This window comes from Myotis davidii, unplaced genomic scaffold, assembly GCF_000327345.1.
Source record: "Myotis davidii unplaced genomic scaffold, ASM32734v1 scaffold214, whole genome shotgun sequence".
Classification (NCBI taxonomy): Eukaryota; Metazoa; Chordata; class Mammalia; order Chiroptera; family Vespertilionidae; genus Myotis; species Myotis davidii.
This window is the reverse complement of record NW_006285782.1, coordinates 2,286,269-2,313,131: the sequence shown is the minus strand read 5'-3', so window position 1 is coordinate 2,313,131 and position 26,863 is coordinate 2,286,269. Positions and strand designations below refer to the sequence as shown.

Below are 26,863 nucleotides of genomic sequence, written 5' to 3'. Positions count from 1 at the left end.
CTCAGATCTGCTTTCTGTCACTATAAATTAGTTTGAATAGTTTATAATTTTATGCCAATGCCTCACTTTCTTGATTACTGCAGTTTTTAATAATTTTTGAGATCAGTTTGTGTTGGCCCTCCAACTTGTTTTTTGTTTTGTTTTCAAAGTTGTTTTGGCTATTCTCCATTGTTTTTGTTTCCGTATGAAATGTAGGGTCAGTTTGTTAGTGTCTTAAAAAAATACCTACTAGGGCTTTGATTGGTATTGCATTGAATCTCTACATCAATTTGGGGAGAATTGACCTCTTCACAGTATTGAGACTTCTAACCCACAAACATGGTATGTTTCTGTTTATTTAGATCATCTCTAATTTTTCTCAACAATGTTTAGTAGTTTTCAGTGTATAAGTATTTCACATTTTTGTTAGATTTATTAAATTGTCTTATATTTTTTAATGTGGTTGTAAATACTGTTTTTAGCTTGGATTTGCAATTATTCGTTGCTAGTATAAAATGCAGTTGATTTTGTATATTAATCTTTTGTTCTACAACATTACCAAAATTACTTACTCTAGTAGCTTTTTGGTAGATTCCTTTGGATTTTCTGCATAGACGATCATGTCATTTGCAAAGACAGTTTTACTTCCTTTTCAAAACGGATGCCCCCCTTTTTTTTCTTGCCTAATTGCACTGGCTAGAACAGCCGTGGGCAAACTACTGCCCGCGGGCCGGATTCGGCCCGTTTGAAGTGAATAAAACTAAAAACAAAAAAAACGACTGTACCCTTTTATGTAATGATGTTTACTTTGAATTTATATTAGTTCACACAAACACTCCATCCATGCTTTTGTTCCGGCCCTCCGGTCCAGTTTAAGAACCCATTGTGGCCCTCGAGACAAAAAGTTTGCCCACCCCTGGGCTAGAATCTCCAGTACAACATTGACTAAAGTGGTAAGAACAGATAACTTGATTTTTAGAGGAAAAGCATTCAATCTTTTACCAGTTAAGTATAATATTAGTTGTAGTTTTTATGTAGAAAACCCTTATTAGGCTAAGGAAATTTCCCTCTTTTACTTCTTTGCTGAGTTTCTAGCAGCAATAGATGTTGGACTTTGTCAGATGCCTTTTCGTCTACTGAGATGATCATATGGGTTGTTTTGGTTCTTTTTACTTTGTTCAAATGGTGGATTATATTGGTTGACTTCAAATATTTAACCAACCTGTATTCCTGGGATAAATCTGAGTTGGTCATGGCATATTATCCTTTTTATATAGTTTTGGATTGTTTGCTAAAATTTTATTCAGAATTTGTGTTCATGAAAGATATTAGCTTGTAGTGGCCTTTTCTTTATAACCTCTCTGTCCTATTTTAGAATCCAAGTGATGCTAATCTCATGGAATGAGTTGGATGCTTCCCATTTTCTGGAATAAAGTGTAGAATTGTTATTATCCTTTTTTTTCTTGTCCATCTGGGGCTTAGAAGTTTCTTTACATCTTCATTTTTTTTTTAAATTAATTATTTTAAAATTAAACTTACTGGGTCGACAATTGGTTAACAGGTCATACAGGTTTCGAGTGTACATTTCCATGATACATGATCTATATATTGCATTGTGGCCCACCACTCACTCTGGCTAGAGATTTATCAAGTGTCTTGATCTCTAAAAATTAGCTTTTATTTCTGTTTTCCATTTCATTGGTTCCTGCTCTGATTTTTATTCCTTCCTTCTGCTTACTTTGGATTCAATTTGTTTTTAAATAGAGTATCTTTTAGAGCATTTTTGGTTCACAGCAATATGGAGCAGAAGCTGCAGAGATTACCATGTACCTTTTCCCCCTATTTTCTGAAAGTGAAATGTACAAAGATCATTTATTTGAGAACTTTGTCCTTTTCCAATACAGGCATTGAATACTATAGATTTTTCCGTAAGTACTGTTTTTGCTAAGGCCCTGCTGAAGAGGATCTTTTCTTTTCAGTCAGTAACTTAAAGCAGTCATTTTTTTGTCTGCCAAAATAAGAATTATAAAGTTAGTGTCTGCAGGGATAAAGGATAAAGTTTAAACACAACAGCTCCATTTTGTATGCATTTTGCTTGCTTGTACTAAGTAGGGAAGGAAACTGTCAGATATTTTTTCACAAAGTTATCCTATTGATTGCACACTGCAAGTACTATATTTCTTTGCTTTGATTCACTGAAAAGACCTATCCAGCTAATATCAGTAATGGAAAGGAAGTGTTAATAATGAAAAATAATGAAAATTAAACTACTTCTGTCTGTGAATCATTTAAGCAATATCTATCTTTAGAGTCTCACATTTCTGCAGTTGTGAATAAAGACTAAGGTGGTACAACAAATTGCTGTTACTATTTAAATTTGTTTCTAAATATAAAGTATTATTACATTGAATAATTTCTTTGTTTATATTTCCCCTGTTAGGTAGAAACAAGTTTGGATAGTCTTTTAAAACCAGTATAAGTCAACATCAGGGATCCACAGAAAGCAGTTAATCTTTTACGTTTTACCCTGTGTCAGGTACTGTGTTACCTACTTTGCAAGAATTATCTCCTTTAATGATGCACTAAAACCCTGTGAGATATAAATATTTTCATTCCCATTTTACAGATAAGGAAACAGACTTAGAAAATAGGTACCACAACTAAGTGGTAGAGTTGGAGTTAACTGGGAGTAATCCAGTCTCCAGTGATCTTAAGCGTGTAATAGACGGTGTCCATATAGAGTATGTTTGAAAGAAAAGCTCATAATAGCTATAAAGTGAGTTCTGAATATCTCAGTTCAGGATATGGCTTGATGAGTTGACTAAACCAAACTAGATGAATAATACTGTAGTTAAGAAAATAAATTTTCAGACATTTTGCTACTCTATAAAGTCTGAATTTTCCTTAAGATAAAAAGAGGCCCAGCCAGTATGGTCCAGTTGGTGGTGCATTGTCCCATGCACCAGGAGGTCACCAGTTCGATGCCCTGTCAGGGCCTATGCCCAGGTTTTGGGCTCAATTCCCAGTAGGGGATGTGGAGGAAGCAGCTGATCGATGTTTCTCTCCTCCCTTCCTCTCTCTAAAATCAATAAAAACATATTTTTAAAAGGGGAGGAGGGTGAATACTGAATTGGAGGCAGTGTGGTAGTTTTGGGGGTTGAGATCACTATTACTAACTGAGCCACATTAAAAAGTTATTTAACCTCTTTCAGCTTTAAACTTTTCATAAGTTAAGTGGAGATTTTCTCCTTTTAGAAGTACTAAAAATTAGAGATAATGCGTGTAGCACAGTGCCAAACCTGTAGTAGCTGGCAGAGAAGGTAATTATATTTATTATTGTTAGAATCTCTGTTAATCCTCAGTCAATGAAAACTATTTTTGAGGCCTTTAGTTCATCTTCTGATACTACCCACCCCCTGACCATCACCAAGATTGTCATATTCCTTCTGAAAAGTATTCATGTAGCACTGAGTTCCTTTCCTTCATAGCAGTTATATTTTGAAATACATTTAAACGTGATTACACTACATGGTAAGCTCTGTGCAATCAGAAGTCACGTCTGATTTCGCTCACCAGTCTCCTGTGTACAGTGCTTACCATACAATAGGACTTGAGTAAATGTTGAATGAGTGAATGAAATGAATCCTTAATAGCTAAAACTGATTACCTTGTGATAATGGCCGACGCCATCAAAGTAGTGATGCTTTTTCTTTGAAGAATTAAAATACATGTCATGTGATATGTGTAAAAAAGTCAATATTTGAACTCATCAGTTTCATGTGGCCACCTCTTGACGTTATGCTGATTGAATTTCTTAGAAATGGAGCACTGTATATTCATTACATTTAGCATTATTGCTTATTTTTAGTTTGACTAATCATGATTTGAATTACTATCAAACTGTGTGCAGAATTTCAAGTTTTTGGTTACTTCACTTTGCAGAAAATGCAAATATTTCATGAAATTCTTAGAGCTTTACGAAAGTATCTTAGAGCTTTACGAAAGTAAAAATATCAAGCACCTTCCCCCTTCATTCTACCGTCCACATAAATACTGTTTCCTTTGGCTTCTTTTAAAGGGAGAAGATGTCAACCGGACTCTAGAAGGCGGAAGGAAGCCTCTTCATTATGCGGCAGATTGTGGGCAGCTTGAAATCCTGGAGTTTCTGCTGCTGAAAGGAGCAGATATTAATGTATGTGAGGAACATTGTCATTCTAGAAAAAATTCCTGTTGTATGCTTTGGGTAATTATTTTATGTAGATGTATAAAGTAGTTCTTGTGGAAACCTCATTTTAAATAATACAGTCTGAAATATCATAATTTCTGTAACTTAGAAATGTATAGTTTGGATTTTAAACAATAAGCAAACAAAACAACTTTCAAGCTGAGGATCAGGATGTTTCCCCTTGGCTGCTGCTTTTCAAGTTCTAATGCAACTTGAGAGTTGCACTGCCTGTAGGCAGCAAATGCTATCTGCCAGTGGACCATAGGACCCTGCAGTCATGGTAAATATAGTGCACTTTTGACAGAGGTCAGTAAGCAAGTGGTCAGACAGAAGCAGCCATCTCCCGACTCTTTCCTTCTGTGCCTTCTGCATTTCAGAGTTTTAGAAAAATGTTTAAGTAACTGACAGCAAGTGAGATGAACTTCTCACATTTCAGGGGACACTAAGTCACTTGGCTGAGCTGTGGCAATCTTTTCATTGGCTGTGTTCTTCCCTTCACCTCAGTGGCATTTCTATATTAGTGGGGAGTGAGGCTCAGAGAGATTATACCTAGTCACACAGTAAGTGGCAGAGCCAAGGTTTGAGCTGGGGTCAAAGCCTCTGCTCCCTCTACTTCACTTTGCAGACTCCCAAAGAGAAACCTTGCTTGGGCCTCTAGAGCAGCGGTCGCCAACCTTTCAGACCTCTCAGATCACCAGTGGTTGGTTCGCAGACTACCGGTTGGCAACTACTGCTCTAGAGGGCAGCTCTCCAGAGGCTAGAAATGTGTACCTATACAGAGATTTTGGATAGAAAGGTAAATAGGTAAACATTGACTTTAAAATATTCACAAGTGTTTCCTAATTCCATCTAGAAAGAAGAAATGAAAAATGGATAAGGTGGTTTTATCTCTTTATTTAATATTTCACAGGCTCCAGATAAACATCATATTACTCCCCTTCTGTCTGCTGTCTATGAAGGTCACGTTTCCTGTGTGAAATTGCTTCTATCGAAGGTGAGGTCAATTACTACTTTTTTTTGCCTTTCCACTTCTGCGTGACTGTTTCAGCTAAGTATTTGGTTAATTTATTTGTTTGGCCTCAGGGACAGAAAACTAGTAATATCTAAAATTGAGGTCTAGAATATTATAGCCCAAAATAACTGGTCCACAAACTGTTACTAGTTGGTAATAGGTAAGAACCTTGGGCTACAATATAAAACAACACAGTCTCCATAATCAAGAATAGTTGTTGAATAGTTGCTGTGACCAGCTCTGCCAAGGTAGCTCTGTTAAATCATCATCCCGATGTGCCAAAGTTGGGCACATATAAGAATCAGTCAATGAATGCATGAATAAGTAGAACAGAAAATCGATGTTTCTCTCTAAAATCAAATAAATAGTTTGCTGGGGGCGGGGGGGGAATTATCTGAAATAAGCATTATAGTTAACGATACAGAAAATGTTGTGGACTAGTAACTGTTTACAGATCACACCTTGAGTGGCCCTGGTTTAAAATTTGTAAACTTCTTTTTCTGTAGTACGTACTGAGAATACATAAACTGTAATTTTGCTACTGTTATGAATTAGATGCTCTCCAAGTCATCTGGTTTCTTGATGTTACTTGGATCATGGTAAATCTGGAGTTTTCCAGTGTTCTGTCTTTGTTATTATAAATTCTTAGATGGAGTTCCAAATCCAGCCTCAGGAATTAATGCACCAGTTGCAACCATTTAGCTGTATTAGGACCTGCAAATATTGGGAGACAAATCTTAATAAAATAAGGCACCAGTATTAATCGCAAGCTGATTTTATGGCTATACTCTAGAAAATGTTATTTATAACATTTCATTTGGTATTTTAAAATAAAGCCCTGCTGAAAGAAATAGAAATCAAATGAGTAAAAGCGTTTTGTCACCATACCCGGTACATTCGTGTTTAATAAATAAGCTTTTATTATAACTAAGACTGAAGAGGATTTTATGCTTCAGTAAAATTGGGAAAGAAGGTAGCACATTTGTCTCGTAATACTTGAGAACTTTTAAAGGTTGTGCAAGTAGTTAATTCAGGTCCTTGAAAACTCAGGGTTTTTACCCATAGCTTCATGTTAAACACAGTTACTGGATTTGTTTAAATGTGTAGTGGTTGTTTTATGAGTTTCGGGGGAATTTTGGCAAATATCAACAGTAATTTTTAGCTACTACACACATACTAATTCTCTTAAAGCCAAATGGAAACATTTCTTGCCACTAATAGATTCAGAATCTGTGGTAGGATATGCTCACAAAGATTTCTAGTCACTGTCTTTCTCCTTACTGTCTATTGCTTCCCCCATATTCATGAAAAGATTCAAAAGTACCTTTGTAAACTACTAGATAATTTCATCCCTAGGGGATTATTTTTGCTTACCGTTGTCACAGGATACAAATATTGATGTACAGTTTATGAAAGATTTATATAATTTCCCATATTGTATTAGTTAGGACTCTTTGTATTGCAAGTTACTAACCCCAGCTCAGATAGGCTTAAGGAGATCTTGTTGATGCATATAATTCTACAGTTGAGGCACTGCCTGACCCTGTGCTTAAGCCATGGGACCAGGATCTGATTTCTTTTTTACCTGTAAGCTCGCTTCCTCAAAATGGGCTTTATTACCCTGGCCTCAACTTACCTGCTAAGTGTATAGTAAAAGAAACAGTTAACAAGACTGTTGTATATTTGAAAGTTTTAGTTGCTAAGAGGGTAAATCTTAAAAGTTGCCATCACACACAAAATTTGTAAAGATGAGACGTAATGGATGTGAAGTAACTAAACTTACTCTGATCATCATTTCACAATATGTACAAATATAAAATTAAACTAATATAGTTGTTACATGTCTTTTATCTCAGTTAAAAATAAATAAATTCATAAGTCAGAATAAAAACAAAAAGAAATTACCTCTTTCCATGATGTTTTTCTACCCAGTCAGGGGTGAAATTGTCTGAAAATAAAAACCTCCGTGGGATCAATTTTTAGCTTAGGTCCTTAGGCTCTGGTCATTTACTAAATGAGATGCCCCTAAACATGCTCAAACTATTTCTTTCTGATATTCTTCTCCTTTCTGTGGGACAAACAAAATAAGACATAATTATTCTTATGCTAGAGAGGACCCAAACCATTCATTGTTCTCTATCCCTTATTGCCAAAATATGTTCTAAGTCATTGTTAAAAGGAAAGCTTGATTGTGTGAAGGCAATATGTTATCCCAGAAGGATCACTATAAATATGTAATCTGTTGCTAAATTATTGGTAGTAAGTTGAGGTGTCTGACTTTTAACTAGCTTATATTTTTTTCTTTTACTTGGTGCCTGCAATTTTGTTCTTTAGCATGTGTTTGATCCTTGATTTTTGTAGCTAAGTCAGGGACATTCAAAGATGGCTCTATTGATAGATCAATTTTAACCTTGTAGAGCTGTTTTTTGTTTTATATGACATTTTTTAACCTTTATAAAAGCAGCCTAGTAAAATTTAGTTCTGCTTTTTCAAAATGTATTGCTTTCATTTTATTTTATTGATTTTTATAGAAAGGAAGGGAGAGGGATAGAGAGTTAGAAACATCAATGAGAGAGAAACATCGATCAGCTGCCTCCTGCACACCCCCTACTGGAGATGTGCCTGCAACCAAGGTACATGCCCTTGACCGGAATCGAACCTGGGACCCTTCAGTCCCTAGGCCGACGCTCTCTCCACTGAACCAAACCAGTCAGGGCTGCTTTCATTTTATTATTGCATAAGCTTCTTTAATGGATACCCTATAGTTTTGTTAACCAATATATTTTTTTAGAAATTCATTATACTCTAAAAAATCCATAGTTGCTAAAATGAAGCTGTTTCAGTGTCTTAACATTAAAATCAATGTTTATAAAATCTAGTTTATTCTTTTTATCAAAAATAGAATACTTATGTATTATAAATTCATTTAAAAAGTATTTAGTTTAAGAAGTTTACCACATTCACCGACATCCTTAGTATATTATTCAGGTGGTATGTGAGTAGCATAGGGGGGAAAAAAGCCAAAACAATAAACAGAAATTTAAGAACTCAGTATGATTACAACTAGTGGGGGGCGGGGAGAAAAATCACAAAAACAAAAAGAAGATTGCTAGAATATTTGAAATTAAACTATGTAATACTTACTGGGCTATTTTTAAAATTTAATGCAGTGGAAAATGGAATTTATGACACAAGAATGTAAAACATTTAATTCTTGATTATCCATATAGCGAAAGAAGAAACTAATATATGCAATATTTTTAAGCACTTCGTGTATATAATCTCCTTCAATTTTTATCAATCCAAATACATAGGTATATTCATCTCCATTTTATGGATAAGGAAACTATTTTTCTCAGGGAGGTTAATTACTGTCAGAAACAGTTATGAGAAATTGAACATGTGTAATTTGGGCTGATTTTTAATTGGTGAGCTAGTAATGTAGATAACAACATATGTGGGACTTCCACTTCAAGGTGTGAGCACATGCCAGTGTATCCTTTCCCTCCCAACCACAAAAAAGATGTTTTTAAAATGAATGAATCAATGTTGGTTTGAACCATAAGAAGGGGTTTTAGATAAGAAATTATAATGAATCCTTGAGAAACAGAAAGCAGGCGGGATAGGGTTATAGAAAGCATTTCCTAACACGAGCAAGAGGATATTTGTTACAAAAGGTAGAATCTGATCCAAGGCTGCTCCAAATCCAATAGTGGTTAGTGCCCCTGAGCAACAAACAAGTGAAGGAGCTAGTTCAGGGGTGTGCAAACTTTTTGTCTGGAGGGCCACAATGGGTTCTTAAACTGGACCGGAGGGCCGGAACAAAAGCATGGATGGAGTGTTTGTGTGAACTAATATAAATTCAAAGTAAACATCATTACATAAAAGGGTACGGTCTATTTTTTTTTTTTTTTTTATTTTTATTCATTTCAAACGGGCCATAGTTTGCCCACGGCTGAGCTAGTTGCACTTCAGGAAGAAACAAAATAAACCCAGAGGGAAAGGTGAGACACAAGAAGGGTCATAGGCAAATTAGTATGTGAATAAGTCTACACAAATATTAAAATGCAAAACACTAAAGTTTTTTTAAATAAGCTAAAACTACAGAATTGTTAAATAATGTATAAGATGGAAGCAGGATGATCAAAGTTCCTGGTACTTTCACCAAATCCGGAGTACGTGAAAAACATTAATAAAACTAGTGAGAAGAGAAAGGGGAAAGGAGACAGATGAAACAAAAATACAGGCTCGAGAAGCATCCTGGGAAATTTAGCAGTAGCAGAGGAGGAAGAAACCGGCAGGGAAGTGACAACCGAACAGCACAGCAGACAGTAAAAAGGCCAAGCAGCTTATAAGTAGAGTGTAAGCAATGTCATTTTGAATTATAATTATAAGCTCAATAAGCTTCCTTTTTTCCACCCTAGAAAATCTTAACTGGGAAGTTTTTGCAGTAAAAGGAAAACTTAAAAAGGCGGTATAAAATACTCTGTAGTTCAGAAGTTGCAGACTTTTTTTTAGAGCGTTAGGCTCAATCTTGCAACCATATGGTTTCTGTCATAAGTTTGCCACTGTAGCTCTAAAGCTGCCATAGACAATACAGAAATGAATGGGCTTGGCAGCATTCCAGTAAAACTTTACTTACAAAAACAAACATCTGGGCCATAGCTTGCTGACCCCTCTTCTAGCTCACAGTTACTTTGCATTTCACAACTTTAACCCTCAGTGGTAAAAATGTGTATCGTTCTGGATGCTTTTACTAGACTATGCTAGTGCATATTTGTTGAAAATTTTTATTATCAATTAATGTAGCCAGACAAGATATGGAATTTTCATTGTTAATTACTGAACTGGTCTTGGTTAAAACTCAGATACCTGAGTAATAGAAGGTTTGCATGATTACATTATTTCAAAGAAAGTTAATCATAAAATGCTACTCTTGAACTATGATATTAGCCAGTGGACTTTTATAAGTCCAAACTTCATTTTATCTTTCACAGCTACATATATCATTTGATATCACAATCTAGTTTCCATGGTTAAAGAGATCATTCCTAAGAGAAATAATAGTAGTCCCTGTAGCATTTACTATATTATCATGTTAGGCATTTCCTGTAGTATTTATATCAAAATTTCTATAATACTAAAATTCCTTATAAATTATGTAATGCCTTGTAGTTTATATAATGGGTAATAAAGGATTTTAAGAAGTCAAGTATCCTTGTTCCCTAAGGGGGAAAACCATTTCTAAATAATTCACTGCAGCATATTGTGGGGGAAGGAGAAATATTTAAATGTTTACTTCTGTTATCATTGTTTCAAAGATGTTAAGTTTGCTACATGCTACAATTTGGAATTTAGACAGATAAGCTATGTTTAGTGTGTTTATATTCCATCCTTTATAAAGTACATACCATTCTCTATATAAGAACAAGAATTCTTTTAAATCAGTGGTTCTCAACCTTCCTAATGCTGCAACCCTTTAATACAGTTCCTCATGTTGTGGTGACCCCCAACCATAAAATTATTTTCGTTGATACTTCATAACTGTAATTTTGCTACTGTTATGAATCGTAATGTAAATATCTGATATGCAGGATGTATTTTCATTGTTACAAATTGAACATAATTAAAGCATAGTGATTAATCACAAAAACAATATATAGTTATACATGTGTTTTCCGATGGTCTTAGGCTACCCCTGTGAAAGGGTCGTTCGACCCCCAGGTTGAGTACCGCTGTTTTAAATAGAAAGGAATGAAAGAAAAATCTCATGAATTGAAATTTTCATTTTAAAACATTTTAATTTGTTTTACTCTTAAATTTTTTAAAAATGACAGCATATTAACTTATAAATTGCAGTTGTTATGTACAACAGGAAAGGCCAAAGGAAAACTGTGCTTTTTTGTTTTCCATTCTTTCTGTTTCACACTTTGTCAAAGAATTTTTCTTCTTAGAAAGTCTCTACTGTAACCTTACAACAACTACACCACTGATTAGTTTTTTTAATTTTTTTCTTTATTGATTAAGGTGTTACATATGTGTCCTTATCCCCCCATTGCCCCCTCACCCTCCTGATGTCTGTGTCCTTTGGTGGATCTCTCCCCCTTACCCCACCCTCTCCTACCTTCCCTCTGAGGTTTGAGCATCTGATCGATGCTTCTCTGTCTCTGGATGTTTTTGTTCATCAGTTTATGTTGTTCATTGTATTCCACAAATGAGTGAGATCATGTGATATTTATCTTTCTCTGACTGACTTATTTCGCTTAGCATAATGCTTTCCAGCTCCATCATGCTGTTGCAAATGGTAAGAGATCCTTCCTTTTTACAGCAGCATAGTATTCCATTGTGAGATGTACCACAGTTTTTTAATCCACTCATCTGCTGATGGGCACTTAGGCTGTTTCCAAATCTTAGCTATTGTAAATTGTGCTGCTATGAACATAGGGGTACATATATCCTTTCTGATTGGTGTTTCTAGTTTCTTGGGATATAGTCCTAGAAGTGGGATCACTGGGTCAAATGGGAGTTCTATTTTTAGTTTTTTGAGGGAAGTCCATACTGTTCTCTACAGTTGACCACTGATTATTGAACATTTATTTTATTGACTCATAGCTAGTTCAGACCACTCTTAGTTAACTGTTCCTGCTTTGGAGATAAATGAGTGAGATACAGAATAAAAGTTTACTCAGTGCCTTTCTTTTACAATAAGTCAAAATGTTTACATCTTATATACAATTGCTATAGAGCAAGGGTAGGGAACCTCTTTTCTGCCCGGGGCCATTTGGATATTTATAAATCACTCATGGGCCATACAAAATTATCAACTTCAGAATTAACCTACTCTATTTAGTCAAACATTTAATTAACTCCTAATGCCTTGGCAGGGCCAGGCCAAATAATTTTGCAGGCCTTATACGGCCTGCAGACCAGGCATTCCCAATCCCTGCTATAGAGTAAAAAATACTAAAAGTCTGTTAAGAAAATATAGAAAAACACCTTATCTGATAGCATTCATGTTTTGTTCAATATTTTATCTGTGCTACATTAAAAAAAACTTCATACAACCATTTAATGATAATACATGAATACCCCTCTCAAATACCACCAGCATTATCAAATCCTCAAAGTGGCATTGGTGCAGATTTTGCTGTTTGAATTGAGAATCAAATGTAATACTGTTCGGGTCAAGATGGCAGAGCAGGTAAACTCTGTACTCACCTCCTCCCATGACCACATCAAAGTTACAACTAAATTTTAGAATGTCTATCATTGAGAACCACCTGAAGACTGGCTAAACAGAAGCCCTATAATGAGGGATGTAAGGAAGAAGCCATGTAGATACTGGTAGGAGGGGTGGAGACAGAACAAGCAGGTGCCACACCCTTCGTGTGGGGGTTAAGAATTGGGTGTGTATCTGGGCTGCAGGGATCCCAGCCCTAGCATGGGGCACCAGTGCTGGGAAGAGGAGCCCCATGACATCTGGATGTGAAAACCAGCAGGGATTGCATATCACAGTGATATGGAGGGCTACTAGAGTCCCAAGTATTTTTCCTTTTGAGGGACCCATGCAAAGATTTGGTGGCTCACAAATTTACCCTAAGCTTGCAAGGGTAGCAGTTCAAAAAGCACCAGAGATATATGGAGGAAAACTGAATTGACTCAGCTCATATCATGGGGCCCACCAAAGGGTCTCAAGCCTGGCACCTCAGTACACAGCATAGCCTTTCCCAAGGACCTCCAAGCACAAGCAGCAGCCTTCTTCAGATTACTTTGTAGCTCCTACTGGTTACCCTAAGCTGGACACAAACAGCAGTTGATCTTGACCTGCACCAGAGCTCTTCCTAAGAGGCTCTAGAAACGACACACCCAGTAGCTGGCTTTAGACGACACCACCCAGCCACCACCACACCCACACACATGAAAGGCAGATTTGGCTGGCACCAGAACCCCAGGAAAGCCTCCCGCTCCATGGGAGTAGCCCCCAGACAACAGCTTGTCTGCTGTAGTCACCAACAGCCCTCACAGCCAGTCAGCCTGAGAGTCAATCCCACTCACTGATGTGCCAACAGAAATCAAGGCTCAACTACATCAGAAGGGTGCACACACCCACATAAGGGGCAACTGCCTCAAGTGAACAGGGAGACTGTGCCCTGGGCCTCATAGGACACCTGCTAAGATGAGTAGAATAAACATAGGAACAACACAGGGAGTCAGGCCAAATGAGGAGACAAACATGTCCCATATGAAAATACAGAACAAGCCCTAACCGGTTTGGCTCAGTGGATAAAGCATCGGCCTGGGGACTGAAAGGTCCCAGGTTTGATTCTGGTCAAGGGCATGTACCTTGGTTGCGGGAACATCCCCAGTAGTGGGTGTGCAGGAGGCAGCTGGTCGATGTTTCTCTCTCATCGATGTTTCTAACTCTATCCCTCTCTCTTCCTCTCTGTAAAAATCAATAAAATATATTTTAAAAAAAATACAGAACAAGACTTCAAAAAATAACAAAATGGAGACAAGTAATCTACTAGATACAAAGTTCCAAACACTGATTACAAGGATGCTCAATGAACTCAGGGGAAGAATACATGAACTCAGAATTTCAACAAAGATAAAAAACTTCGTATAAATGAAGAATACAATAACTGAAATGAAGACTACATTAGAGGGAATTCAAGTGCAGAGAATTCTAAATAAGAGGAACCCAAAAAGGCCCGTACCAATACACATTAATTGTCAAAGATTAAAGACAGATAATTTTAAAGGAACAAAAGTGTTTAATTATATACAAGGGAGCTCCCATAATACTGCCAGGTGATTTTGCAACAGAAACATTTAGGCCAGGAGAGATTGGCATGAAACATTCAAAATAATGTAAAGCAAAGACCTACAACCAAGATTACCCAGCAAGGCTATCTATCATTTAAAGTCAACAGAGAGTTACAGTTTCTTAGACAAGAAATGTAAAGAAATTAATCACACTAAACTAGCATTACAAGAAATGCTAAAGGGACTTACTTAAATAAAAAAGATTAAAAATATAAGAAAATAAAGAAATAAAAATACTTTCACCAACAAAGGCAAATAGTAAAAGTCAGTGGCTCAACCAACTACAGTACAAAGGTTAAAAGGCAAAAGTCAGAAAATTACGTAATTACAACAGTAAATTAAGAAATACAAACACAATATAAGTAAATAATGACAAAAATAAATGGAGCGGGTAAGTAAAAATGTGTTTGAACTAAGTGGCCATCAAGTTAAAATAGACTGCTAAAAACATAGTTTGATAAATACGAAGTGCATGGTAACCACAAACCAAAAACCTATAAGAAATTTATAAGAATAAAGAGAAAGGAGTCCAAACACTACACTAGAAAGTCATCAACATACACGAAAATAGGGAACACAAAACTACACAATCAGAAAACAAGTGGCAATAAATTATATACCTATCAATTATCTTTAATGGAAATTGATTTTTTAATGAAAGTTCATGAGCTGCCTACAAGAGACCCACTTCAGATTGAAAGACATGCAGACTGAAAGTGAAGTGATAGAAAAGGACTTATCATGCAAAATGAAAAGAAAAAATAGCTGAGAAAGCAATACTTGTATTAAAGACAAAATAGACTTTAAAACAAGGGCTATCATACTCTGGTTTCTCTTCAGATCACATAAATCTTTCGCCTTTTAAAACAAGGGCTATCACAAGAGACAGGCATTTTGTATTGATTAAAGGGGTTAATCTAAAGAGGACCAACTCTCATTAACATTACACACCCAGTGTTGGAGCACCTAAATATATAAAGTAAATATTGAAAGACATAAAGGAGAAATAGATGTATTATAGTAATAAGGGATTTTACCACCCCTTTGACATCAATGGATAGGTCATCCAGACAGAAAATCAAGGGAACAGCGGTGTTAATGACAGATAAGAATGACTTAATTGATATTTTTAGGACGTTTCACCTAAAAGCCTCTGAATATACATTCTTTTCAAGTGCACATGGAACATTTCCCAAGATAAATCACATTAGGCCAGAAAACAAGTCTCAGTTTAAGAATATTGGAATCATACCAAGCATCTTCTCCAAACACAATGGTATGAAACTAGAACTCAATTACAAGAAGAAAACTGAAAAACACAATGACGTGGAGGCTAAACAACATGTCACTGAACTATGAATGAGTTAATGAGATCAAGGAAGAACTGTTTTCAGTTCTTGAGAAAAATGAAAATGAAAACACAATGACCCCAAAGCTGTGGGACACAGTGAAAGCAGTTCCAACAGGGAAATTTAGTAACATAGGCCTATCTCAAGAAACAACAAAAATCTCAAATAGACTATTTAACCTTACACCTTACAGAACTAGAAAAAAAACAACACTCAAAGTGAGAAGAAACGAAATAATAAAAATCAGAACAAACAAAATAGAGGCAAAAAAATAGAAAAGATTAATGAAACTAACCTGGTTCTTTGAAAATATAAACAAAATTGGTAAAACTTTAGCCAGGTTCGTTAAGAAGAAAAAAGGAATGCCCAAATAGAATCAGAAATGAAAGACATGACAACCAACACCATGGTATACAAAGCATTATAAGGAAATACTACAATTATATGCCTATAAGTTAGACCAGCGGTTGCCAACTGGTGGTCCTTGAAGTCCAAAAGGTTGGCGACCGCTGAATTAGACAACATGAGAGAAATTGATAAATTCCCAGAAATATACATACTTCCAGGAAGAAACATAAATCAGGAAGAGACATTCTGAACAGACCAATAACTGCTAACAAAATTGACTTCGTTATTAAAAAACTCCCAACAAACAAAAGTGCTAGGTCAGATGGCTTTGACTTTTACCAAACATTCAAAGAAGACTTAACACCTATTCTGCCCATACTACTACAAAAATTTGAAGAGGGAAGACTTCAGATTTATGTCACAAGGCCAGCCTTAACTTGATACCAAAATCAGACAAAGACACTACAAAAAAAAGAAAAGTACAGGCCAATATCCCTGATGAATGTAGATGTAAAAATACTCAACAAAATATTAGCAAACTGAATTCCTCAATACATTAAAAAGATAGTACACCATTATCCAGTAGGATTTATTCAAGGTTGGTTCAATATCCACAAAACTATTAACATGATACATAACATAAACAAATGAAGGATGAAAATCATATCCTTAGATACAGAAAAAGCATTTGACAACATCCAGCATTGATTTATGATAAAAACCTGTCAGCAAAGTGGGGATAGATGGAATATACTTCAACATAATAAAGGACATATATGAAAAACCCACAGCTAACATCATACTTAATGGTGAAAAGCTAAAGTGTTTTCCTTATCAGGAACAAGATAAGGATGTTCATTTTCACTATTTACATTCAACTTGGTATTGGAAGTCCTAGCCACAGAAAAACAGACAGGAAAAAGAAAATACATTCACATTGGAAGAGAAGAAAAACCAATTATTTGCAGATTATATAATTCTATATAGAGAGAATTCTAAAGAATCCAAACATAAAAACTGTTAGAACTCTCTTTCTCTTCATTCTTCCCTTCCACTCTTTCTAAATACCAATGGGAAAAATATCCTCAGGTGAGGAATAGTAATAATTTAAAAAAAAAACTATTAGAACTAATAAATGAATTCAGTAAAGTAGAATACAAAATTAATGTTCAGAAATTGGTTGCATTTTTATACACCGATAACAGACTATCAGAAAGAGAAACTAAGAAAGCAATCCCACTTACGATTGCATTAAAGAATAAAATACCTAGGAATAAATTTTACCAAGGAGTTGAAAGAATTGTACTCAGAAAACTGTAGGACTGAAGAAAGCTATTGAAGGGGATACAAGTAAATGGAAGAATATACCGTGCTCTTGAATCGTTAAAATATCCATACTACCCAAAGCAATATACAGATTCAATGCAATCCCCATCAAAATACCAATGACATTATTCAAATAGCTAAAACAAATAATCCTAGAATGTATATGGAACCACAAAAGACCTCAAATAGTCAAAGCAATGTAGAAAGAACAAAGTTGGAGGGATCACACTACCTGATAGCAAACTATACTAATACAAGGCTATAGTACTTAAAACAGCATGGTGCTGGCATAAAAACAAACACAGATCAATGAAATAGAATAGAGAGCCCAGGAAAAAACCCACACCGATATTGTCAATGGATCTATGACAAAGGCAAAGATATCGAATGGAATAAAGACAGTTTCTTCATTAAGTGGTGGTGGAAAAATTCGACAGACACAAAAATATGACACTGGATCATTTTCTTGCCATATACAAGAATGAAAAAGTGAATTGAAGACAAATTTAAGACTCAAAACCATAGTCCTCCATAGAAGAAAACATAGGCAATAAACTCTTAACATTGCTCTTAGTAATAATGTGTTGGATATGTCTCCTTTGTCAAGAAAAAAATAATCAAATGGGACTACATCAAGTTAAAAAGTTTTTGCACACCAAGGAAACTATTCATCTAGTTCTATGAAAAAACTAGTGACCGGGTGCACGAAATTCGTGCACATTGAACGGGAATTAATTAGAGGAGGCGGGCCGGCGGGATAGGGTCCCGGGCGACCGCCAGCACTCATGCCCCCAAACCGCTCTCGCAGGTTGAGGGTGTGAGTGTGGGCGGACGCCGCAGCTGCCCCACCGGCCCATGTCCCGGTCTGCTGGCCCACGTCTGGGTCTGCCGGCGGGATCGGGTCTGGGGCGACTGCTGGCCCTCACACCCCCCACCCGCTGTCGGATGGCGCTGTACCATCCTGCCTACAATATGCAAATTAGCTGCCATCTTTGTTGGCAGTTAATTTGCATATCTCGCTGATTAGCCGATGAAAAGGGTAGCAGTCGTACGCCAATTACCATGTTTCTCTTTTATTAGTGTAGATGTTCCCAGGAGTCCACACAATGGGACAAATGATTCCTCAAAATGAAATTAGGATGCAGTTACCTAAAGAAGGGAAATGAACTCTGGAAGCTGAAAAAGCAACATATGTTCACTGTAATATTTAGCTTTGTGTTAATGCAGAATTATAGTACAGTGCTAATTATAAAAACTATCAAAATGAATTTGTTTTGAATATAGTGATCGCAATTATTGTCATTTAACCTATATTGGAGGATTTACCACATTGAAGTTCTTACAGGTTTCTCCCACTTAGCAATGAGTTCCATGTGTTCCATAAAGCAGTTATAAATTAAGTTAGAAAATGAGGAAATGGAGACTTTTAAGATCATATTGAAGAGGACTTTGTAATAATTTCACACTTCCTAGAATCTGTCGTCATCTCCTTCCTGATTTACCTAATCATTTTGTACTTACTCATCAAGACTCAGGGCAGGCATTGCCTCATCCAGAAAGACTTTCTTTGTCACACCCTCTATCACATCCCATTCTGCGTTACAGGCCATTCATCATGGTGTATAACGCCATTATTGTTCTCATCCCACTGATTCATACTGGTTGATTTGTCTGTCTCCCACACCAGCCAGGCTGGCAGATTGTCCTATTTTTCTTTGATTCTCCAGTCCCTTACAATGTCTACACATCAAACATTCAGTAAATATTTGTTGAGTGATTGAATAGATTTGCCAGGGAAAGGGGGTAAGACATTCCATTTGGGAACTAGCATGTATAAAGGTGTGGCACATGGTATGTTCAGAAATGGTGAGAAATTCCATAGGATTGAAGCATAGAAAGATTAATGGGAGAAGAGACTGCTGAGTTAGACTAGAGTTGGTCTTTAAAGGACCATCTATGCCAAGGCTAGGCCTAAGGAACAAATAATGAGATTTGGCAAGGATGCTAGAGACTAATTGGTGACTGAATCCTGGTTGGGTGGAGCTAGCAAAAAGAACCCTCAACGGGGTAATAATGCTGTCTCTGGTAGTTAAAGAGGCTCAGAGAGCAAATTCACCTACCATGCACTAGGCACTTTCCTAGGCACTGGGGACACGGTTCCTGCTCCCATGGAACTTTTATCCTAGTAAAGAAGACAGATTTAAAACAGTGGGTGGACACAAAGGTATAGGTCCACATTCTCAAACCTAAAATACCGTGTTGCAACGAAATGGTCCAGAACAGCAGCCTCCAGAAGCACTGAGGCAGGCTGGAGAGCATTTCATCCCCAGAGTGTGTCACAGAGCCCCTTTCCTAGCCATGTCCCAGCCACTCACTGCTAAGTGTTTATAATAATAATGATCAGTATTACACGTGTTCTTTAGGACTCTGTCTAAAAGTTTTATAAGCCCCAGATTTTTAGAAATAATGTGTGTAACACTTAGGTCTACTATCCAAAAAGTTGCAAAGAGGGGAAAGATAATTTCGTCACCATGATACTTTCTTTTTTAGCAAAAGAGATTTTACACTACACCTAGGGGTATTAATTTTTAAAGGTTAATTAATTGGGCAAATACATGCTAGTATAAATAAAAGCCAGTTGTTCCGATGTTATTGGCAAGTTGTGTGTGTAGTTTACAATTTCTAGTGCCTGAAAAATAATATGACATTTTTATAACTTTGCCAAGTGTTTAGGGTTTTTTCTTCAATAGGATGAACTCTGTTTAAGTAAGAGAATTTTTTAATTCTAGGTATAAACACTAGCAGATGCCGAGTAATCTAGTCTCGTTCTCTTCTCTCAGTTGTAGGCTCATTTAATGATAACAGCTTTTCCCATTCTTTTCCAGGGTGCTGATAAGACTGTGAAAGGCCCAGATGGACTAACTGCTTTTGAAGCCACTGACAACCAGGCAATCAAAGCCCTACTTCAGTGATGGATGGATGGGCTGACAGCTCTGGAAGAATGACTCTCCTGTGGCCTCACACTGCTGCCTGTCTGTCTGTCACTCTCTATCTGCCAGCTTCTTCAGCTAAATACTTTAGGAGGGGTGAGGGGAGAGAGAAATTCATAACAAATCAGACTACCAGAAAACAAAAACCAATGTTTTGGAGGAGAGGCAAAAACTACAATCAGGCTTTTACAAAGCCTTCTGATCAAGTCGGCCTCTTTTCCGTTTCCAAAAATACACAGATTATACCCAAGGGAGAGCAAAGACACATACATTTGACCTTCTCAGCTCCCTAGCTAATTCATTAATTAGATTGTGTCGAGGGTCTTATTATACAAAGGCCAACTCTACATAATCGGTAGCCCTAACTGTGTGAGCAGTGGTGGCTGCTGTGATGTAACTTAGGGTGCTGAGATAAGCAATTAGCTCTAGCCTTCTGCCTTAAGGTGCACTCTGGGGAATCTCCTGGTGTAGTGAAGATCGCTGCCTGTGGTTGGTGACCAAATCTTCCCTCAGTGACTTTCCGCCTTTATGCGAAAGCTCAGTGAGGGTGAGGTGGGGCACACCTAAATTGCTAGATGCCTAAACTTTGGATTTCCTCCCCTTTCACATGGATTTCATGTATCTTTAGGTAAAACTGACTAGTTTTATTTATAAAATCTTAAATTTTGGAAGTCTATAGGAGAAACCATTCCAGTATGCATAAATTTTTCTCCTCTAGATTCAAATACTTCTATAACATTGAAACACTTTTAAACTTCACTGGTAGTAAAAGGGGATGTAAAACTAGAATCATAGCCATAAGCCTGTTAGTATCATACAAAGAGAGAACGGTTGTCTTCGTACCTATAGTTTTCTTCATTTGCTATTTGAATGGATTGGCCCCGGTTATGTGTGGAGAACAAGGAACATTGTTGGAATGTCTCTTTGACCCATCTTGAATGCTGATTACTTATTGCACCAAAGCTGTCACTGGGGTGAGATTTACTATTTGGACAAATTTAACCCCCATCTCTTCAAAAATATGCTTGTTACCGGCTCCCCAGCTATTGATAAACTTCTGCTGAACATAGGCCAGCCCACCTGCACAGCATATTTTTTATTCTTTTCTATATCATGCATCATGTAAAGTGTGACACTTTCAAGATGTACTCTGTGCCCTTAAATACAGCCCTAAAATAATTATGACCTGCAGAAAATGTTTAGACACATTTTCAAATGTTTATTTCTTGAGCAGTATGACTAATTAGAGCATATACTCTTAAATTTTGCTGTTGTGCATTTAAAATACTAAGATTCCTTTGACCTGCCACCCATTTAAGCTTTCTAAAAATATTAGGATTTTTCCTTAGCCATGTCATGCAATAACTAAATGTACCTCAAATTTTTAAAAACGGGGGGTTAGGGACTAGTATTCAGATTGTGGATAATAAAGAATTATGGATGGTTTTTTAAGGCAATGTAGCATTCGACAGCAAAGTTAAACTATCAAAGAACCGTCAGCCTGGCTAATAAGTCTTATTGATCAGTTGCTGATTGGTTGGTTAGTGTGTGGAGTGAGTGAGTGAGTGAGTGAGTGAGTGTGTGTGTGTGTGTGTGTGTACTTTTCCCCATGAACCCTTTTTTATCCTGTGGTTTTTTTCACTTAAAACTAGCCTAACCCTGTACATTTGGCTAATTCTGCTGCCTTAATGCAGCCTGTTAGAGTCAGTAAAAGTCAGTAATCAGTACTTTATGACCACACTTAACTGAAACCTGGAGCCATCCTCATTGGAGATGGAGGGCACTCTATCAGTCTTTAACCATCAACAAGGTGTTTTGAAATCTTTGTTTTCACCTCTTGGCATGATGTGATCTAAAAGGCTTGGATTACCCTCTACACAGTTTTACCTTTACATCCTCAGCGTTTTGTTCTAGTTGGCTATTGCAGAGAGTGCACTGTCCTATCATTCCTGAACCTGGTCTGCTTCCCACAGTCACCGGTGTAGAAGCCAGGTGACTTTTTGTACAGTTTGCCCTGTGTTCCCTGTGATGCAGTGGAGGCTACTGCGCCTTCTTTCCCAGTCTTTTTGTAAACCCCATAATTATGAAGCAGTTGCTTGAGAAAATAACATGTAAACATAGACTAGACTGGCCAAGATGGTTTACAATTTCTTTTTTTTTTTTAACTAGGTTATTTATAATGTATTTCTGAACCACTTGGCAGAAAAATTCACAACACTTAATGTTCATATTTGAGTAAAGGAAGTTAAAACCATGTCTGCTTTTTTGGTACTACATGCATTAGTGAAAGGTTAAGAACGTGTTTTATTTCTCCACTGAAGTAATATTTAACATCTCAGCAAAAACCTTGCATGTTCTGTAGTTTTGTATTAAGTCAGTCATTTCGTATGCACTATAGCAATTAAAAACAGGTGTATTAAAACACCCGAGTGTTTACTATGCTGTTAGTATACTAACAAATTCTCCCTTGCAGCTTCAGACTGATATCTCTAGACTTACAGTTCAAATACAGCACCTGAGTAAACCAAGTAGTTCTTCTATGCATAGCTCACCTTCTAAACCCACTGGGGCATGAAGGGGAGGTAGGTGGTTCAGTGTGTGGAAGCTGCAAGCAAGTAGCCCATTTATTCATTGATTCTTTTTCCCAAATAATGGAGTTTAAATCAGTATGTACGTATTTAATTTTTTTCCCCTAACACTTCAATTAAGCTGCTGTTTTCTTCCATGAAATATTGCATACTCAATTGTGTATAGAAGCTGGTGAGAGTGCCCTCCTACATAAGCAGTTGCAGTGTTTTGCATGCAAAATTTAAAGAATTTAAATTGTCCTGATTCTATTTTGTAAATGGAGAAACAATCATATCTTTCTAAGCAGTAACAGAGGAAGACTAATGCTTTGTGCATTTTGATATATTTGAGTTCATTTTTTCCACAATGTAATACTTTTGACACAATTGGGTTTCTCATATTATCCTAGTTCATGTACATCAGAATGCTAACTAATACTGTGTTTAAGTTTTGTGTTGCAAGAACAAATGGAATAAACTTGAATTGTGCTACAGCTAACATGTTGGAAGCCATTTTTCTCCCTCAGTTACTATCGCCTCCCTTTTCCAGTCTTCTCCACAACTGAACCAGTACTTTGATCAACTTAAACATGTAATTAATCTAAATTTTCTCCCTGAATCACACTTCCAGTGGAAAGAAAAGACATAGGAACGATTTAATTCTGGCTGCTCATTGGGAAGTTTTGCTTTTGTGTCAGTCTCTTGATAGAAATGGCTTTGCTATAAATGTTGGGTCCATTACAAGGGACAAGGCAACCAGTACAACCTGGGTCACCAGGGTCTAAATAAGTGTTAAAGTTGATCGATCTTTCACGTGCTCATGTAAGTTGCACCGTCCTTGAAGGGTCACCATTTTTTCCAAAACTCACTTGACCCTGAGCACTTTTATAGGGTATGTTTTTCAGTATAAATGTTCTGATTTAACTTTAAACCTCAAAACTGAACATGATTGTAGGTAAAATTTGTGATTCTATTGTAATCTTGTTGATACTCCAAGATTATTGTGTAGTTTACTTTGAAATGGTCCAAAAATATGTACAGATGCTAAAATACAGCAAAAGCTGTCTTTCAGAACTTTCATGTGGTTGACAGAAGAGTACACACAGGTAGTATGTGTGGTAGTAGGTGGGAGTGTCCACAGAAAAGGTTATAAGCACTGAAGTTCTTGTTTTAAGAATTGAGATCTTTAAAAGTATTTAAGTCTGGCTAAATATGTGTTAAAGGGGACAGAGCCCCCTTATATAATTGAAGAGAAGACCAGTATCTGCTAATGGAAAGCACATCTATAGGAAAGAAAGAGTTAAGGCTGAGTTACTGCGAAATTGGTGATTTAGAGAGCAGCCATCGCAGGACTTTCACACGGCACAATGTATTAGACGGTTACAAGATTTTGTTTCTTTCCTCCTGCATTGCCAGTGATTCTCAAAAGATGGTCCCTGGACTAATAATCTCACCATAAACTGAGAACTTGATCAAAATCCCCAGCCCAGTCCTACCCAAACTATGGGGCTGGGTCCAGCAGTCTGCTGTAACAAGCCCTCCAGGTGATTCTGATGTACACCCAAGTTTGAGGACCAGTGTACAGACCATAAGGGAGAAACCAATGGTCAAAAAGCCTGTAAATAGGACATCAGCAAGGCTAGCTTCCTAGAAAGTAAATGGAATCCTTTAACATGGAGATGGTAAGACCCAGGCCAAGTCCTGAGCTCTAGATGCCCAAGAAAATCTCAAAATGATATTCAAAGTTACGTTCAGGGCAAAAGAAGTCAGGGTAAGATGTAACAGTGGGTCCAAGGATTGAACACTGGTGAGAATAACCCCTCACTTTTATTAGGGCTTTTTCTCTATGGGATGTCCTCTCACCTGGCTGTGGACAGTATTTCCATAGTCCAGAGTTACAGCCCCCACGCACGGCTGAATTCCTGACATTTAGGCCCTGCCCAAGTCTACTCCTTGAATTCCAGAGGAGGGTGAGGGAACATCAGGAATTTGGGGAGAAGCGTCATGAGTCTCCTCTCAGGCTTGCCACATTGCAGGTGCAGGGGAGCTCACTTTAAAGATGCATTATGGCTCCAGCAGCCAAGGCTCCTGGGAGATTAACTTCTTTGGGACTTTAACTCTCTATCCTCACTCTTGGCTAATTACCCCCAAAGACGGAATGCCACCCAAAAGGGCAAACGTGCCCTCGCAGCGGTTCTCAACCTGTGGGTCGCGACCCTTCCACAGGGGTCGCCTAAGACCATTGGAAAACATATAATTACATATTGTTTTTGTGATTAATCACTATGCTTTAATTATGTTCAATTTGTAACAATGAAATTGGGTGTCACCACAACATGAGGAACTCTATTAAAGGATCGCGGCATTAGGAAGGTTGAGAACCACTGGATAGAGTATAATAACTGCCTGATAGTATCTTTTAACTTTTCCTTTAACATAGTGATACATTGTTCTCTCAGGAGGTCAGTACAACTACCTGCCGTCTGGTTTTGACATTAATCCCTATTACCCCCTTTAAAAAGGGACCCTGTACTGGGAGAGGTGTGGGTTCTTCCTGCCCGCCATCACTGGGTGCAGCTGCTTTGCCCTTTGCCCATGTATGTAAGTTTCTCCTATTAAAACTCTTATGAGTTTGAATAAGGCCACATGTCAGTTCTTTGGAATCAATCCTGACCTCAGACTTTTGGGGTTTCCCCCCAACAGCAGGCACTTGGATTGCTGCAGCCACTTAATGGTGTCCCTCTGGCTTCTGCCTGCCAGCCTGGCAGCAGGAGAGAGCCCTCAGGGAGGCCAAAGGCTTCTCTCTCCACCCACTGCCCTGCGCTGGCGCCAGTGCTGTGAGTATGGATTCTCCACTGCAGTGGGTGCACCTCGTGCCAAGTTACTCAGTTTCAGGTCAACTCTGCCCCAAATGCCAGCCAGAGATCATCCTCAGCATTAGGATTTTTTTCCCCAGGGCTTTTCATTGAAATATAATCACTGATTGAGAAAATTTATCAGCAGCTTTAATAGTACCTGACACATGGTAGATGCTCACTGTTTGTTCTGAACCATTAATGTCAAACCATTACACAGTCAAGTGTGAGGTAGGCTTTGTTTCAGTGACGCCTGGCTAAAGGATTGCTGCCGTTAGGACCATGGAGCCTAAGTGAAATTGTATCTAAATATTGGCCAAGTAGCCTTCTAAATACTCCTATTGCAAACCGAAATCAGCGAAGTAAAGACAAAGATCACATCACAATGGTTCTCTGAGGAAATGGTGCGCATGGGGTGGAATGCAGGCCGCTGAGCCACCGTGGCATTTCCTGAGGCACAGCTATAAGAAGCGAGCGAAGGACTGCCTGGCCACCCTAGCAACTTCTACGCATTGCATTCCGCAGCTGCAGCCCAGGGTAGTCTCACTTACGGGGCTGGGGTAGAACGTGGCTCACATGTCGGGAACACTCATGTATCACACAAAGGAAACTATGCAACGACGATTCCTAGCCAGAGGATGCCGGTTTTGAGGATACACGAGATAATTAAAATCATTTTTTAAAGAAGCTAGCTTTTTCTAAGGTTTTACTAACAAGTCTGAAAATGTCTTATATCTTTATGTCCCTTCCTGACATCTAAGGTCCCGTGTTTCTGTACGTCCCCTGTGGGCGTTACCAAGTCCAGCTATGTCGCCCTACCCGTGATTCGCTAGTCCAGTTTCAGCGGGCTTGAAGGTACTCAGATCTCAGCTAATTTATGTAATTTTTTTAATGAACATTTCTTGTGTGACAGGAGCTAGGCATTGTGCTGAGAACTTTTTACCTTATTCACTTTTCACAGTAAAGAGATGTTAACAAGAGAGACAGACCAAGAGAGAGGAAATAACGCTCACAGCCAGTAAATAACACATGAACAGTAAATTTTGTCTCATTTTAGAGCCCATGTTCCTACAAATAAGTGAAAATAAAAACTGTTCTCACGCAGAGATTCAAAACCAATGCGCAGACCTACTCCCTTGCTGAACGCTGCCTCAGTCTATGGGGTGGCTCTGTGACCTGGTGGGGTTTTTTTTAATTTTTAAAACAATTGATCTCCAGAATTTATTTACTAAAACTTTGTGTATTTTAAGCAACACCTCCCATTTCCCTCTCCCCCAGCCCTTGGCAACCGCCATTCTACTCTGCCTCTGTGAGTTTGACCACAGTAGTTCCCCTTTATCCATGGGGGTACATTCCAAGACCCCCTGTGGATACCTAAAACCGTGG

The 26,863-nt window shown here is 37.6% G+C and overlaps 2 protein-coding genes across 2 annotated transcripts; both read left to right on the top strand.

The window, feature by feature from the left end:
* The first annotated feature begins 3,922 nt into the window (after window positions 1–3,922).
* Window positions 3,923–23,121, top strand: MTPN (myotrophin). The gene is made up of 3 exons (XM_015559425.1): window positions 3,923–4,171; window positions 5,115–5,198; window positions 19,951–23,121. The coding sequence occupies exons 1-3, from the start codon at window positions 3,938–3,940 to the stop codon at window positions 20,035–20,037; spliced, it is 405 nt and encodes a 134-aa protein (XP_015414911.1). The 5' UTR covers window positions 3,923–3,937; the 3' UTR covers window positions 20,038–23,121.
* Window positions 22,309–22,721, top strand: LUZP6 (leucine zipper protein 6). Its single transcript, XM_006756710.2, is given in 2 exon segments — window positions 22,309–22,323; window positions 22,418–22,721. Coding segments are annotated over 2 exon segments (228 nt in total). The 3' UTR covers window positions 22,631–22,721.
* Window positions 23,122–26,863: the final 3,742 nt, after the last annotated feature.

Coding starts and splice junctions, on each gene's coding strand:
- MTPN (XM_015559425.1), top strand. CDS start 3,938: ATGAAATTCTTAGAGCTTTACGAAAGTATCTTAGAGCTTTACGAAAGT. Junction 4,172..5,114: donor TGAAAGGAGCAGATATTAAT/GTATGTGAGGAA, acceptor AATATTTCACAG/GCTCCAGATAAACATCATAT. Junction 5,199..19,950: donor TGAAATTGCTTCTATCGAAG/GTGAGGTCAATT, acceptor ATTCTTTTCCAG/GGTGCTGATAAGACTGTGAA.